General features: G+C 40.2%; 2 protein-coding genes across 12 annotated transcripts in view; both read left to right on the top strand.

The window, feature by feature from the left end:
* Positions 1 to 5,159, top strand: part of mycbp2 (MYC binding protein 2) — an 80,903-nt gene extending 75,744 nt beyond the window's left edge. For all 11 annotated transcript variants that reach the window (XM_066706591.1, XM_066706601.1, XM_066706599.1 and 8 more), the window contains 9 exons: positions 160 to 288; positions 624 to 756; positions 1,297 to 1,400; positions 1,498 to 1,686; positions 1,901 to 2,008; positions 2,349 to 2,558; positions 3,324 to 3,431; positions 3,915 to 4,080; positions 4,261 to 5,159. In XM_066706591.1, the coding sequence (XP_066562688.1) occupies positions 160 to 288; positions 624 to 756; positions 1,297 to 1,400; positions 1,498 to 1,686; positions 1,901 to 2,008; positions 2,349 to 2,558; positions 3,324 to 3,431; positions 3,915 to 4,080; positions 4,261 to 4,376 (1,263 nt within the window). In that variant the 3' untranslated portion in view covers positions 4,377 to 5,159. The remainder of the gene's footprint in view (positions 1 to 159; positions 289 to 623; positions 757 to 1,296; positions 1,401 to 1,497; positions 1,687 to 1,900; positions 2,009 to 2,348; positions 2,559 to 3,323; positions 3,432 to 3,914; positions 4,081 to 4,260) is intronic.
* Positions 5,160 to 7,353: 2,194 nt separating this feature from the next.
* Positions 7,354 to 15,332, top strand: fbxl3a (F-box and leucine-rich repeat protein 3a). Its single transcript, XM_066706589.1, has 5 exons — positions 7,354 to 7,648; positions 9,043 to 9,403; positions 9,693 to 9,815; positions 10,111 to 10,282; positions 10,422 to 15,332. The coding sequence occupies exons 2-5, from the start codon at positions 9,044 to 9,046 to the stop codon at positions 11,063 to 11,065; spliced, it is 1,299 nt and encodes a 432-aa protein (XP_066562686.1). The 5' UTR covers positions 7,354 to 7,648; position 9,043; the 3' UTR covers positions 11,066 to 15,332.
* The last annotated feature ends 236 nt before the right edge of the window (positions 15,333 to 15,568 follow it).

Raw genomic sequence — 15,568 nt, 5'->3', positions numbered from 1 at the left:
AAGATGTACAGTAGTCTCTGGAAACTGAAGCCTACACCCTCCCCCTTTGTATTAGTCAACTCTCTGGACAGAGTTATTGGCACATTTTTAAACACAGAGGAAGCTTTGCTATTATTTAGTTCAGTGTTCATTTATTTTTTAATGAATTCCTACCCACAGCCTATGTGTGACAACCATGATGACGGAGAGACTGCTGCCATCATCCTGTGTAACATGTGTGGGAACCTGTGTACCGACTGCGACCGATTCCTGCATCTCCACAGACGCACTCGCTCCCACCAGAGACAGGTGAGCCCCCCTTCACCTCGACCACACACTCAGCATGGCATTCTCTCAGGGTGTGGCCTTCCTGTTTTGTGTGTGTATCATAACTTTTTTTTGTAGTACTTTAGACAGGAGAATTATCTTAGAATACAGGCCTTTATTTTATTTTATTTCTCAGTTTGGTATGTTTTAGTTTTTACACACTGCTGTGGTACCTGCTCCGTCTAATGTCCCATTTTGTTTTGGCACCTTGACTATATCTTCACTAATTAAAGCTGTTATTCAGTTTATTTCCTCTATGATATAAAGATGTATGTCTTTAGCAATGTGTTCAAGTAGCTCTCCCCCTCCTTTGGCAGGTGTTTAAAGAGGAGGAGGAGGCCATTAAGGTGGACCTGCACGAGGGCTGTGGGCGGACCAAACTCTTCTGGCTGATGGCTCTTGCCGACTCTAAAACCATGAAAGCGATGGTGGAGTTCAGAGAACACACAGGTAATCTTGGACACAGAAAGCACCCATTACTGTGTGGGCTGACAGCTGAATACGTTCACAGAGTTTAATGGCCCCCCAGTTTAATAGCCAGTGATCTCTGAGGTCTTCTGTGTCAGCCTTCAGCATTTGCACGTGGATCCAGGCCAAGCTCTTAGACACTGCGGTTTTGTGTTCACTCATTATTGTGGAACAAACATCTCTTTCAGTATAATCTTATTTGTTTTACTTCAAAAGGATTCAGTCTGTGTTGTTCTGAGAGAGAAAATGTGAGTACAGATTTTACATCATCCTTAGACAGACATGATGCAGTTTGAACTGGAATTTATGGAAACCAAATCAGAAGGGTTTCAATAATGTGATTAAATTGTGTGTTGGGCAACTGACGAGAAATGACACAGAATATTCGCTTTCCTGAAGAATGAAGTGGGTCATACTCTAGTCTACTCAGTACTTTGTCCTGCAGCTGCTTGGAAGGCCTCAGTGTGTGGTGGTGCTGTGGCTTTTGCTCTCAACTGATGTAGAAAGTGTTTGTCCTTCCAGGGAAGCCGGCCTCCAGCAGCTCGGAGGCCTGTCGGTTCTGCGGCACACGGAACGGCACCGAACTCTCCGCCGTGGGCAGCGTGTGTTCGGACCCAGACTGTCAGGTGAGGCCGCGGCGTCTGGACGTCTGGAGGAGCAGTCATTTGGAAAACAAAGCTCTTAATTAAGTAGTTGTTTTTTCCCCCCTGGTGTCTGTCCTAGGAATATGCAAAGTCCGCCTGCAGCAAGACCCATCCCTGCGGCCACCCATGCGGGGGGGTGAAGAACGAGGAGCAGTGTCTGCCGTGCCTGCATGGCTGCGACAAGAGCACCTCCTGCCTCAAACAGGACGCTGACGACATGTGCATGATCTGCTTCACCGAGGCTCTCTCCGCCGCGCCTGCCATTCAGGTGTGAGAGCCGCCCCACTATACTGATGCCTGACCTTTTTCTTGTTTGTCAATCTGGCTGAGCCGTTTTAGGTCCCATGTTTATTTCTATGGATTTAATTTTCCTGTTTTTGTTTTCCACTTGCCTGTAACAGTGAAGCGATGGTTCAGGTCTGTCCCTGGTCCTTTTCTCTGTGGTGTTTCAGTTGAAGTGAGCTTTTCTTTCTTTTCTCCAGCTGGACTGCAGCCATGTGTTCCACCTACAGTGCACTCGGCGAGTCCTGGACAATCGCTGGCTTGGACCAAGGATAACGTTTGGTTTTATGTCTTGTCCTATCTGCAAGGTAAACAAAGTGACAAATAAACCATGTACAATACTCGTGATACATCTTTGTGTCACAGTTGTATAGACCTAAGTTTTATGCGTGGGTAGATTTATGGAAAATGTTTTTCTGGTGCTCTGCCCATATTCAATTGAAAATCTATAAAGGTACAGTACGTTGTTAAACATTGAGTTTTTAGCAGCAGAGATCTTGGGAATTTTAAACTACATAGCAGATGTCACTGTTGCGGACGATGTGCTTTAAGCATTGAATCATTTTTTTTTTTTTTTCTTGTATGTGTTCCATATTTAAATAATGTGAGTGGTTGAAGCCTTTTGAAATTGACTCGGTTTTGTTTCAGAACAAAATCAACCATCAAGTGATAAAGGATTTGCTGGATCCAATTAAAGAACTCTATGAGGATGTGCGAAGAAAAGCTTTAATGAGGCTCGAATATGAAGGACTCCACAAGAGTGAAGCGATTACGACCCCGGGTGCGCGGTTCCACAATGACCCTGCAGGCTTTGCCATGAATAGATACGCCTATTATGTTTGCTACAAATGTAAAAAGGTATGGATGAAAAAAGAAGGAAAACAAGCATTAAAGAACAGTTATAACTTTATAGAAGGCTTCTGTTGTAGAATTGTTACTGGTTTCTGTTCTACATTAGCTCTCACTTAATACAACCAATTAGGCATTGTGCCCAAGGGAATTTAAAGAGACCTTCTGCCCCCAGGAATAAAACAGTTGTGTTACTTTAGATTCCCCTGCATTCTGTTATGATCTTTTGAAAACATTTGGTATCATGGATTGGAAATTATGCAGGACAGTGCCCTGTCTAGATGCCAAATATATTATATTCACACCATTGTTGCAGCAAGATTGTGTAACCCAGGTATGAATTTAAGCTTTGTGTATCGCTCGGCCAGGTGCAGTAGTTCTGTGTAGCTGATTTTTAGAGAAACATTTTCATCCAAGGCCATAGAGAGAACAGAAGACAAAAGAGACTTGTGATAAAGTTTGGGGCACATCACTGACGTCATGCAGTTACCCAGCAACCAAAGGGAGTCATCTTGTATATGATAGCATGTTCTTTAGAAAAACTTCAGACGTGTCTTGCCAACTGACCATCTCCGGAGCGCTTCCTTGTAGCTGAATAAACTATTTTGGTGTTATTTCAGTTAAATCGGGCCCTGAGTATTCCTTGAGGGATACTGAGGGAGTAAATGTCTCCCTATCAGAAACATTATGTATACATTATTTCAAAAGTTACATGTAAACTAAATTTAACAAATAATGTAAATATTGAGAGGATGTTTATTTCTGTGTCCCCAGGCTTACTTTGGCGGGGAGGCCCGCTGTGATGCAGAGGCAGGCCAAGGCGATGACTACGACCCCAGCGAACTCATCTGTGGAGCGTGCTCAGATGTGTCGAGGGCACAAGTAAGTGTGGCGACTGCAGAATATCGAGTGCTTCAAGGCCTTTCTCAATGTCACGTTCGACACGCAATAAAACCTGTGTCTCAGCATGGTGTATGTCAGCGTGTGTGTTATTACAGCCTTTAAATATGACAGACGGGACTACATTTACCACACAGTTCCAATGTTAAACATTTACTTTCCTTTGGTGAAATACAGATGGTGACCTGATAATTATGTTCAAGCGTACACACAGAAAGCTGCATGATTGAAATTCATCATTGCCATTCTTAAACATTTTCAGTTCATTGAAAGTGTGTTCATTGGTGTATGTATTTATTGAATGGAATTGACTGTGAGAACCATTAAGGAAGGTATGGTATAGATTGCATGTCGATATATAGAAGTGGGTCTGTTTTGGTCCGTTTGGTTTTTTTTACCGTTTTTTGTGTTTCTCGGATGTAATGTAATAAAATGGAATGGTTTCTGCATTTTGCTCTTACACAGATGTGCTCCAAACACGGTACAGACTTCCTTGAGTACAAATGTCGCTACTGCTGCTCGGTGGCCGTTTTCTTCTGCTTCGGAACAACGCACTTCTGTAACGCCTGTCACGACGACTTCCAGAGGATGACAAGCGTCCCAAAGGAGGAGCTTCCACATTGCCCTGCAGGTAGGCCACGAAATAGCAAAATAAAAAGGGTATTCTCGGCCATCTGATATCTTTTTCCATTTGTTATGCATTTGCTCGTCCATTTGACCGATTCCAGGAGGGATTTAATTAAATGCCAACACGATATAAAGAAACCAGACACCCTTTTTAATGTTTTCAATGTTTTTCTTTGCCTGACAGGTCCTAAAGGTAAACAGCTGGAGGGAACAGAGTGCCCCTTGCACGTTGTCCACCCCCCCACAGGAGAGGAGTTTGCCCTGGGCTGTGGGGTGTGCAGAAATGCTCACACCTTCTAAACAAGCATGCTGTCCCCCAGCAGAGCCATTCCTCACACTCGAGCCTCCAGATACTTCCCTCTTGGGGATCAGCGCAGATGGAGAAAATCTTCAGAACTGACAGGAAACTGACAACGGGCCTGGATGTGTGAGACCCAACAAGCATTCAGGATTTAAAAGAGGGAGACAAACAATAAAAAATAAATTAATAATAAAAAAGAAAATTAAAAAAAAAAAACTTGTGACGTGTTTGCATGCAGCCGTTGTAACCCTCGGCTCCTATAAACGTTGCACACCTCCTAATCACTGAAGCGTAACGATGCATTCAAAATAAAATCTGCTCTTGGCAACTGTGGATGAACATAAACAAACACAAGACGACAGTAATGCCAGCTTCCTAACTATGAATAAAATAAAGATATTGTTATATGTATACTTACTTTATTTTGTTTTTTTTTTTTTTTTGTAATCCTGTACAGTATTTCCCCACTGTTGACTGCATCACGGGTGAAAAAATTTAAATAAAAAGTCTTGTTTGGTTCATGATAACAGACTGTTAAGAATGTTATGTTAGGAAGGCAAATAGTGTATGATTTAACTCATCCTGTATATAATGAGGGTATCCAAAATAGGTGTATTCCTAAGTCGCTACTTTACACTTCAGTTTCATTTAATCTACTGGGTAATGTTTTGAGCCTGAACTTTTAATGAAGTGCAATACTGGGTGTGCCTCCTATCTTGCAGCTGTAAACATATGGAATGTATATGTCAATAAAGCCGCTGTACATTTTTATACAGTGAAAAGGCTACTGTGTTTTCGCCTTTAACACGTCTGTTCAGTTCGTGTTTTAAGAGTGTTGAGCGGCCATGTTTATTTATTGCATCAAGTGTTTAAAAGCTGATGTATATAAGTGTTTGCAACCCCTGACTGCACTGTCTAAAAAAAGAATAAAAAGCTTTTTCTGTATTTTCAAAGCTGTAAAAAGCGCCACTGAGGGTGAATATTCGATACTGAAAACAGAAACTGAAGACCGGTCACACACCAAAAATGCTAATGTTGCTCCATATACAGGTTTGCTCACATCATATAAAATCGTAAGTGTATTTAATATTTTAATATTACCTGCCCTTCTAATGGATGAACCTTATTTAACATTTTATTTTATGGCGTTGATTTGAGGGGGGCACATTTGGAAGCCTCTACACAGTTCATTCAACTTTGTGTAAGTGTGCAGTGGGAACTTTTTCTGTTTCATGTGATTTGAAATGTCAGACTCATTTTAATGATTCAAGTGCTTGTCGTTTATCTTGACACATCTCTCATGTCTGTGACAAACCTTGTGTTTCTCAAGAGGTGGTGTGTGAAGAATTGGAATACTTGGTTGCCACACAAGTGTTTTTCTATATGTTATGTAACAAAGACTACCCTCCTTAAAAGAAAAAAAGCCTTCAGCGTCATACTTTTTTGGCATAACTACATTCATCAAAATTATGAACCAGCTTTCTTTGATACCACTGATGCTGCCTTCTCTACACTTTCAGGCAGAATTGAATGTAAGTTTCCTTTTATTGATCTGTTTTGAGTTTACTTATCTCAGAACATTTATGTTCTTTGTTTTCAGTTCATCCTTTTAAAACATTTGAAAGGAATGAATGTTCTTTTGTGTCCCCCGAGGTCTTTGAAGTTGTACATAATTATATAATGACTGTTGTTAAGGAGGGGGGGGGGTCTTAGTAGCGTTGTTCAAATATTATGCTGCTCAAACATGTAATGCTGGATTGATGCACTTATCCAACATGCATTGCAAATTTTATAGGTCAGGACAAGAGGTTCCCCGATGCGGATTGTTACAGACCAAGCTTAATAAAGAAATTCATTTAATTATTTTGTCAAGTAGAAAGAGTAGAGAAATTATATACATTTCAAAGTGACATGAGATTGAATAGCAAAAGTGGCAAAGCTTGACTTTGAATACTTGTATTGGTGGAGAATATTATTAAACTTTTCACAGGTTTCAAACCTCTTTTAGTGTTTTTTTTCTTTTCTTGATATGGAAACTAAAAATATTTTTTTTGTAATTCTCTCGAATATTGTGTCAGCCTCAGACCCTTGATGTTAGACACCACAGACTTGATGCTGCTTGAGATATTTTCAGAAGATGCAACTGGTGACCCATAGATTACAAGATTCTTGTGAAAAATGTTTTTCTCTTTCCTTTACTGAAGGATCCTTACTGAAGATCACGTGTTTATCTGTGTTCCTGGCTCAGGTCAGTTCCTATCCTGTATCAGTGACCATCAGCCCCAGTTTCTCCTTCATGATGTGGTTTTCCTATCAATGAGCCTTACGTTGTACACCTGTGAAATGGAAAGTCCTGTGAAGGCCAATGTATATTCGATGGTTCCTGTTGCCCTGCACTACCAATAAAGTCCTTCTGAAAATCTGATATATCTGTGGTTTCCCCCTTCCCACATCCTAGCCAATACATGTGTGGCATACCAGCTTAACCCATGTCTGAGAAATGTAATAAGATCATGTACATACACATCCTTAGGACCTGCAAATTTGATGATTGGCCATTGTGTGTATAAAAGAACATTCAGAAGCATGAAAACAATTACTCTTTATATTGGATGAAATATTTAACATCTGGAATGGCAAGCATATGATGAATTGCATGTATAAGTGTCTGTAGTGTCATAATTTGTTTTCTACTACACAGCAGTAGCAGTTAAGTATACATTTTGTCATTACGCTAATTGTTATCCTTGCATTTAATCCGATCCAAAAAGTAAAAGGACACATTGTGTATGTTTAATGCGAGATCAATGTAACCTGTAATTTAACTTTCGCATTCAAAAACGCTATACTCTGAATTTATTGAAATATCATATTGTATATTATTGCAACATGTAAAAACGATTAATGTGTTTAGATCATGCTGACATTTGCAGACGCCCCCGCAGGATTTCCAGAGGCGTGCTGTGTCGGTCACCCACAATGCACCGGTGCCCCGTGACACAACAACGCTACGCCATCTTCCCGGATCGCCGTCTCTTAAACCGCGCAGAAAGTCCTCGAAAACCGAAGTAACAGTCGCGTAAATCACAGAAAAGCCTCTCCGGGACGACAAGGACTGCTTATTCGTCAGTAAGCAACAGCCGCAGCGGGATAGAGGACAGCCTCATGCGCGTTTGTGCCGGGCCTGTGCGGATGCGGGTTGACTGCGGCCCGGGCTGAGCTGCAGGGTCGCCTTTCTGCCGAGACTGGGAGTGTAAACACAGAGAGACAGGTATGAGCCGGGGGGCTGGTCCGTCTCCCAGCCTGGGTACATGTTTCTGCGTATCATTACCAGCAAAGGAGGCGTCGAAGCTATTGAGCAGTAACGCTTCTGAATTCACTTTATTTTTTTAGTTTACATTTTTACAAGATGGTATATAAATGCACTGTACTGATCAGCTATAACTGCATCTTACTGTAGTTTGTCTTTTCAGTTATTAAACGGTATGACTGTAAATTACAGTGGATTTGATATGCATTTCGTGCCAATAGATTTGACCTAAATGCTGTGCTTTTCTGTGTTTGAATCAACTTTGTGTTGCTGCCATATGATGGCTACCTGCACCGGAGGCACTGATCACGTCTGTTTTAAAACATGTATGCATGTTTACGGTTGAAAACACGCCCCTCCTGTTGGAGGTCGCAGCAACTTGATGAAATGTCAAAGAAATGAGTGTTTTGCAGAATCGCATGGGCGTTGCTCTTCATTAGGGTATCATTGGCTTAAGTAGGCAGGCTGCGCAGATTTCCGCAGTTGTGCGAGGGTCTGCGCAGCTCCACCAATGGGATCGCTGCGTTTGCGCTGCTTCATGCGGCTGGATCTGTTAACCTACATTTCCATTCTCTTGCTCATATGTGTTGATGGCAGTACTGTCTGGTTGAGCTGGTTAAAGGGTGCGCGCTTAAGCTGTGTTTGCGCTAATACATGAACATTTAAAAGTGACAAACTGACAATGTGTTGGAAATCACATGTATTTTTTTAATGTTTTTTTTGATTGATGCTGCAGTGGTGTAGACTCGCTTCTTGTCCCTGCGAGATTCGAGCAATTTTATGAGCATAAGAAAAGCCCTCCTAAAATAATACGAATAATAAGTAAAACATTATTTACTCTAATAGCCAACGACTGATCTTGTCTGCACATGATAATGAATTAACTACAGACTGAAACTGAGCATCCATCAGGGGCTGGTCGTCAATCATGGATCACTTCAATACAGCCAAGGAGCGGTTATGATTGAAACTGGTCATTTGTTACGAAACAGCCTTGTCATGTCAATAGAAAATTGCACATCTACAGCAAACTATGTCATGGATTAGTGATGGTTTATGATTTTATGTTATGAGTGGATTAATTTAGAGTTTTTTTAACTGTTAGTGTAGTGTGCTGATTTTTGTATTTTCTTCTTTTATGTCCTGTTTGCGTAGATCTAGGAAATCCATATTAGCATTCGGGCAAAAGGGATAATTTTCAAGAATTAAAAAGGAAAACCTTTGTCTATCAAAAGCAGAAGTTATTTTGAAGATTCAGTTTTTAATTGGTGAATGTTTTGCTGTATTATATACTGGATCTTTCATCCAGTATATGTGACTCTTTTAAAAATGTATTTCTCTGTTTGGCTTGACAGAATGAAGCGCGGTCGAAAAGGACATGATGAGGACAGCAGCTCGTCCTGTGAGGACACCACGGAGGCCTCAAAAAAGGTGAGATCTCTATCTGAAGACTCACAGGAAGCTGCCTTCAGCTGGGTGAGGCTGCCCCAGGAAATCCTCATGCACATCTTCCAGTACCTGCCCCTCCTGGACCGGGCACACGCCTCCCAAGTGTGCCACAGCTGGAACCAGGTATTCCACATGCCTGAGCTGTGGAGGTGCTTCGAGTTTGAGTTGAGCCAGCCTGCCACCTCCTACCTGAAGGCCACCCACCCCGACCTCATCAAGCAGATCATCAAGAGGCATTCCAACCACCTGCAGTATGTCAGCTTCAAGGTATGTCAAATCTGCCCCATAAGGACAACATCCAATGTAGCAAATCTACACCGTGTCCATAACTGGACTTGTGGATGGTGTAAGGTCTCAAATTTAGTCAATGGACTGAGAACCATTTTTCTAAAATTAAGCAAAGGCAAAGAAAAGTAATATAGTGGGTTTGGGAACATCTACAGTGTGCCCATTGGGATCTTGATGGTTTCACAACACTTGCACCCAACCTATGAATTTGTTCGTGAATATGAAGAAGGCATAATATAAAAGCTTTTTTTTCCTCTTCTCCCCCCAGGTGGACAGCAGTACTGAGTCGGCTGAGGCAGCGTGTGATATCCTGTCACAGCTGGTAAACTGCTCACTAAAAACCCTCGGCTTGATTTCTACTGCAAGGCCAAGTTTCATGGAGTTACCAAAGGTAGGAGGATCCCTGTGGTGTCTATAATCTTTCCTGTTTAAGGCGTGTGAGACTCTATGGACAGTATGGCCATTTTCAACATACGGTTTGGACAATGGGAAGATAAATCTGCTTGTGTGCTCTTCGTGTATATAGGAGAATTTTACAAGCCTGCAGAAGACCCAATTAGTAATAGACCAAATAAATACCTAATTAGCTGCATCAATAACTGGCACTATATACGTGATTGTGAAGGGGGATTTTATTTTCCCATAATACTGTTTGGGTAATTGAGATGATTTCTGTTTTCTTTCAGTCACATTTCATTTCTGCCCTGACGGTGGTGTTTGTCAACTCGAAATCCCTCTCCTCACTGAAGATTGATGATACTCCAGTGGACGATCCTTCCCTGAAGGTTCTCGTGGCCAATAACAGTGACACCCTCAAACTGTTAAAGATGAGCAGCTGTCCACACGTTTCTCCTGCAGGTGTGTACATGGGAATGGAATGAAAAGGCATTCCTGAAAATATTAGTGTAGATTTTCCATAAGTCAGTACTAGTTTCCCACAATCCTCTTTGTTTTCTGCAAGCTGTGTGCCTGGTGAGAGCTGAATTGTGTTTTGCAGGGATCCTGTGTGTGGCAGACCAGTGTCACGGGCTGCGGGAGCTGGCTCTGAACTACTACCTGCTGAGTGACGAGCTGCTGCTGGCGCTGTCCTCGGAGAAGCACGTGCACCTGGAGCACCTGCGCATCGACGTGGTGAGCGAGAACCCCGGCTCCACGCACTTCCACACCATCCAGAAGAGCAGCTGGGACGCGCTGGTGCGCCACTCGCCCAAGTTCAACCTGGTCATGTACTTCTTCCTGTACGAGGAGGAGTTCGACCCCTTCTTCCGCTACGAGATCCCTGTCACCCACCTCTACTTCGGCCGCTCGGTCAGCAAGGATGTCCTGGGCCGGGTGGGCTTGACGTGCCCGCGGCTGGTGGAGCTGGTGGTGTGCGCCAACGGGCTACGGCCGCTGGACGAGGAGCTGATCCGCATCGCTGAGCGCTGCAAGCACTTGTCGGCCATCGGGTTGGGCGAGTGCGAGGTGTCCTGCAGCGCCTTCGTGGAGTTCGTCAAGATGTGCGGCGGCCGCCTGTCACAGCTGTCCATCATGGAGGAGGTACTCATTCCAGACCAGAAGTACAATCTGGAGCAGATCCACTGGGAGGTCTCCAAACATCTGGGCCGGGTCTGGTTCCCTGATATGATGCCCACCTGGTAATAGACCACTCCCCCCTTCGCGCACACACAAACACGCACCTTCTGTCACACCCGAGTCCAGTGCACTCTGGGTAAAGACTGACGGCTGCTTCTGCTCTGCGAAAAGACAATCACTCCTCCTTGAGTAGCTTAGCAAGGGTGGGCATCAATCAGAGTCCTGACACCTAAGGATGGGATTTTTTGTTTTTGTTTTCTTGCAATGGCCTTCTTGGTCATGTAATTAATTTCCAAAATCATATATCTTGTTAAAGAAAAAAAAAAAAGTGTAAATACATTAATATGGCATCTGAAATGTACCCCCACCCCAATATTTTCGGTGCATTGTGGAATTCATTGTGAATATTAATAACTTGTTTTTACAAAGTAAACATAGTTGTATACATTTGAACACTACATTTTTCTTCATAGTTGAGAAGAGGAAAGTTCTGCAGGAAAATCCATTACAAATATATTAGTATGTACAATCTTTTCATAGTTTCGGTTTTGCTTTGTTTTTGGACTCAAAAAATGCTCTAGATTTATATAACATTATGAAAATAAGTTCTGGAATTTCTAATATAAAAATTAAAAAATTGATCAGGTTACAATTGCCACTGTAAACGAGCATCCTTATTGGCATGTTTGCACTTTAAATGTCTTATTTTCCAAAATGCTTTGAGCTTTAGATCGTGAAATTTGGGCTAAAATTGCAAAATTGCTTATAAAAGCAAAGCTTTTACTATTTAATTATGGCACGTATTCCTCCCACTTCAATGCTTCTTTGCCGAGCTTCCCCATTATTTTATTTTACATAAACCAGTATGAGAGAGCCAGCATAATGATTGTACATCTTGATGCAAAAAGCAAAATGTATATTTGATCTGAAGCCTCAGTATTCATCACAGTCCATAGATGGTCTTTGGTATTATTGTAAGATATTGTAAGGTATTAATGTAGACTTTGAACATCTTTACATTTAGGGGGGAAACATTTATTTTGATATATATATTTTTATCCAAAACCTGTTAATATGTAATTAGTGCTATTTGCAGTTAATGACATCTGGGTCATGTCAGACTTTTACCTGGAGTCAAGTGTCTGTTTGGACTGTAATGTTTGTCTTATTGTCCTGGTATTTACCTGTGTAATGAAGAGAACCAAAACCAAGTAGCACTTCAGTCTAAATGTGTCTGCTTCGTTCTGAATCTGAACCAGATATCCTACTCTTAAAACCTCTATTCCAACAAGTCTAATGTGTTGGGTACATTATCAGTGAGCTTTTATTTGCCCTTGCTAAGGAAACTTAATTTTCATTTCAATTGGATATTGGCTTTTTGATTGTTTATTCAGGGTTGTTTTCCCGAGTTAAAGCTATAAGCTTCCTTAATGTGGACAATTCTGAATAAATATATTATATGAGCAGGCTTGGGTAAAGGTGAGGAGGAGTTTGGTTTCTCATTTTTAGCGTAAGTTAAGTCTGGTTAGGACCACATAGTAATCCCGTTATGTTCCTTGGCAGTGGTGGAAGCACTGTGAATTACAAACCCAAGCCTCAGAATAGATCCCCAGATGTGGAAAAACACCTGCTTATTCTAGACGATGTGTTGTGTTTCCAGAATAAACGGGAGTTCTTTACAGACTTGGGTGTGTCTTTTTCTTTAAACCTGTTTTTAATTTGTCCGGGTGACTATTCAAAACATGGATATGTACATTTAAATCTAAATATAGATATCACTCTAAATATGATTTAAAACGATGTGCACTTTAATTGTTTGCAGAAGTTGCAAAGTAATTGATGCATTCACATTCAGAGTTCTGCGTTGAAACTGTATTATGGATTACACATCGTGGAATGTGAATACATCTGTAAACATGAAACCTTTCGGGCTTCAGTTCGTCTTTTTAATATGAGCCCCCTAATATTGAGTTGTTTTCAAAATTGAAATTCCTTTGCTGCAGAAAAGCTTGGAGGTTGATAAGCAGCAGTAGAGGAGTCCTAAAGCACCTTACATGGAAACCAAAATGATTAGTGCAGATGAAACGGGGGGTTAGTGCCAGCTCTCATTTAGTTTTTTTCAGTAGTGTAAATTGCTGATATTGATGGGTTGTACGGTATTTCCAGATGATGACAAATGTCACCAATGGAATTTTCGTAGTTATATCTGTTAAATGCCAAAGGTTAACAATGTTGGTCACTAGGTGATTTTTGTCTGTGTGTAAGAGGAGGAGTATTTAATTTAACTCCATACACTTTTGTTCTGATCCCTGGATAACTGCATATGAAAATAATCTGTTGGATGGATTGTTAAAAAGAAAATGACACAATGCTTGTGCATTCTATCTATGGAAGTGAACTCCTCGGTAAGATATAAATGTACTGGCAAACTGTAGCTTAAAGCAATAAGTCGCTGGATAAGTGATGTAAAAATATTGTTGCTATAAATAAAGGTTGAGTGCTTAATTGATTAGAAGGGAAACATTTTACAAATTATTTTTTGTTTTAATGTTTAGGCATTTTCTTTAAAGTACATAGATCCAAAATATGTAAAATTCCAACATTTGTGATTTGCTTGGTTTATCTGTTCAATTATTATGTGGGAAAACTTTTTCCCCTGATGGTTTTGGTATCATAGACTAATAATTCAAAAGATGTTGCTCAAGAAAGTTAAATGTCAACATTTAAACATTCAGTACACAAATTAACAGTAATTTCACACAGTTCTTAGTATAGTTCTTGTGTAGATTATTATTTTTTTCCATTCTTGACACTTTTCCTTTCCATTGAATATGCCCTTTGCCTCACTGCACTGCGGTGTAAGTACACCGTAAGCAAAGGTGTTCAGAGTTCAAGGAGATTTAGTAAATCATATGAGTGAAATGCTTTATACATTTTCCTTTAAGAAGGAAGTCCAGTTTTGTATATAAAATGCTGTGTGTTTGAGCATATTAATACATCTGTATATATGTATTTCTTTACTGCGCCCTCTGTTAGGGTTTCATGTTTCTTCACTAATGGCTGGTGTCTTTTTATATGAGGAACAGGAAAGTGGTTAGTGGACATTTTCCTTGTAGCCAGATTTGATTGTAATTTATTTACGTAGGAAAATGCTTTTATATTAATTGCTGGATTATTAAAGAATGTTTTTGTGGTGTATAATTATGTCGATGTAGATGTGATTTGCATTTATAAACTGTTATGTGAAGCACAGAAATGATTGCAATAAGAGTATTCAGTTTGAGAATATTATGAGTTTTAGCTTTCTGGATAAGCCTATAAGAAAAATCTCTGTCCCATGTCTCTTTCTCTTCGTTCTGTTTTAAGATTGGACTGCAAGCTTTCTGATTGCTATTTTGAATTGGGGGGGGGGGGGGGCAGTGGACAGGATATTGTACCACTGTTTCTTTTCCATGCATTGAAGAGTTACGAGTAAAGTCTGGATTTATTCAAACTAATAGCTCGTAAAAAAATACAAACTGACCCTTAGTTTGAAACCTCTCCTGTGATTTGATTATTAATAATTGAAACAATCAACCTTAAAACTATGAGAGTGTTTTAAGAGCCAGAAACTTAAATCTGAGCAACATTCACTGAAATGTGGTTGTTCATTGCCACCTTTTAGAGACAAATGTCAGGACTTAATTTATTTTTTTAGAGCCATTATGTAGGTTGTAAAGGTTATATAGAAAGTGTGCAAGAAATATTTTGTTTCGGTTAGCTTTCATTTTAACTATTGACTCTTGAATTGTTAATAGGCCTTCCTGGTTCTGAACCTTATTGTTATGGAACATGAAGAGAAAATGAAAGCTTACATACAGTTCTTCACTTTCAGTGGTTATTGTATTCTGTTGGAAGACATTTTACCATATAAAACATATCCTGTTATTTTGTATTTTTTAATACCAGCTAAAATGGCAATTTTGTAGTTAGTAGCTATTATATATGTATATTGTTCATGTTAAATTATTGTGTTGAAATAAAAGAAATAAGAATGTTGATTTGCAGTTCAGTTTTCATAAAGTTTCTCCCTCCAAACTTTTTTAATGTATTCCATAAGTGTGTAGATATCTGAAAAATCAATTATTTCATTAATTACTATACAATTTATTGTAGTTAAGTGCGTATAAAAGTTGGTCTATTTTTTAGGCTTAACTTGCTGTACTACCCGTTTCTATCCCGTGGGCATCAGTACAGCAAATGCTTTATGTATTTGACTAAATATTACTTTGCCCAGAAGACAGAGTTGTTTGTGGAAATGCTTTTTTGAAATAAATCTTTGTGAATCAATTGATACGCTTTCTTTGCACTTTAATTTCTGGAATGTTTATAGAATACATTGAATAGAATGTGTGTTGCTTTTTTCTTGCTGACGTAGTTTGCAGTACATTTCTGCTACATTTTAAACTCTTGAAATAAGGCCAGGGTTTTTGTTCAGGATTGTGTTGAGTTCGGTAGGCTGAATAAGATTCTGGTATTCCAAAATGCTGTAGAAATTCACAGAATAGGGGTTGTGCAAAATAGTCAGGA

The sequence above is a fragment of the Amia ocellicauda genome, chromosome 6, assembly GCF_036373705.1.
Source record: "Amia ocellicauda isolate fAmiCal2 chromosome 6, fAmiCal2.hap1, whole genome shotgun sequence".
NCBI lineage: Eukaryota > Metazoa > Chordata > Actinopteri > Amiiformes > Amiidae > Amia > Amia ocellicauda.
Note: the sequence above shows the minus strand (reverse complement) of the source record. Positions and strands in the feature narration are given on the sequence as shown.

Excerpts from the sequence above, each read along its gene's own strand:
- fbxl3a (XM_066706589.1), top strand. The coding sequence starts at position 9,044 with ATGAAGCGCGGTCGAAAAGGACATGATGAGGACAGCAGCTCGTCCTGT. Across the intron at positions 9,816-10,110 it reads GTTTCATGGAGTTACCAAAG|TCACATTTCATTTCTGCCCT; the intron begins GTAGGAGGATCC and ends GTTTTCTTTCAG. Across the intron at positions 10,283-10,421 it reads TCCACACGTTTCTCCTGCAG|GGATCCTGTGTGTGGCAGAC; the intron begins GTGTGTACATGG and ends TGTGTTTTGCAG.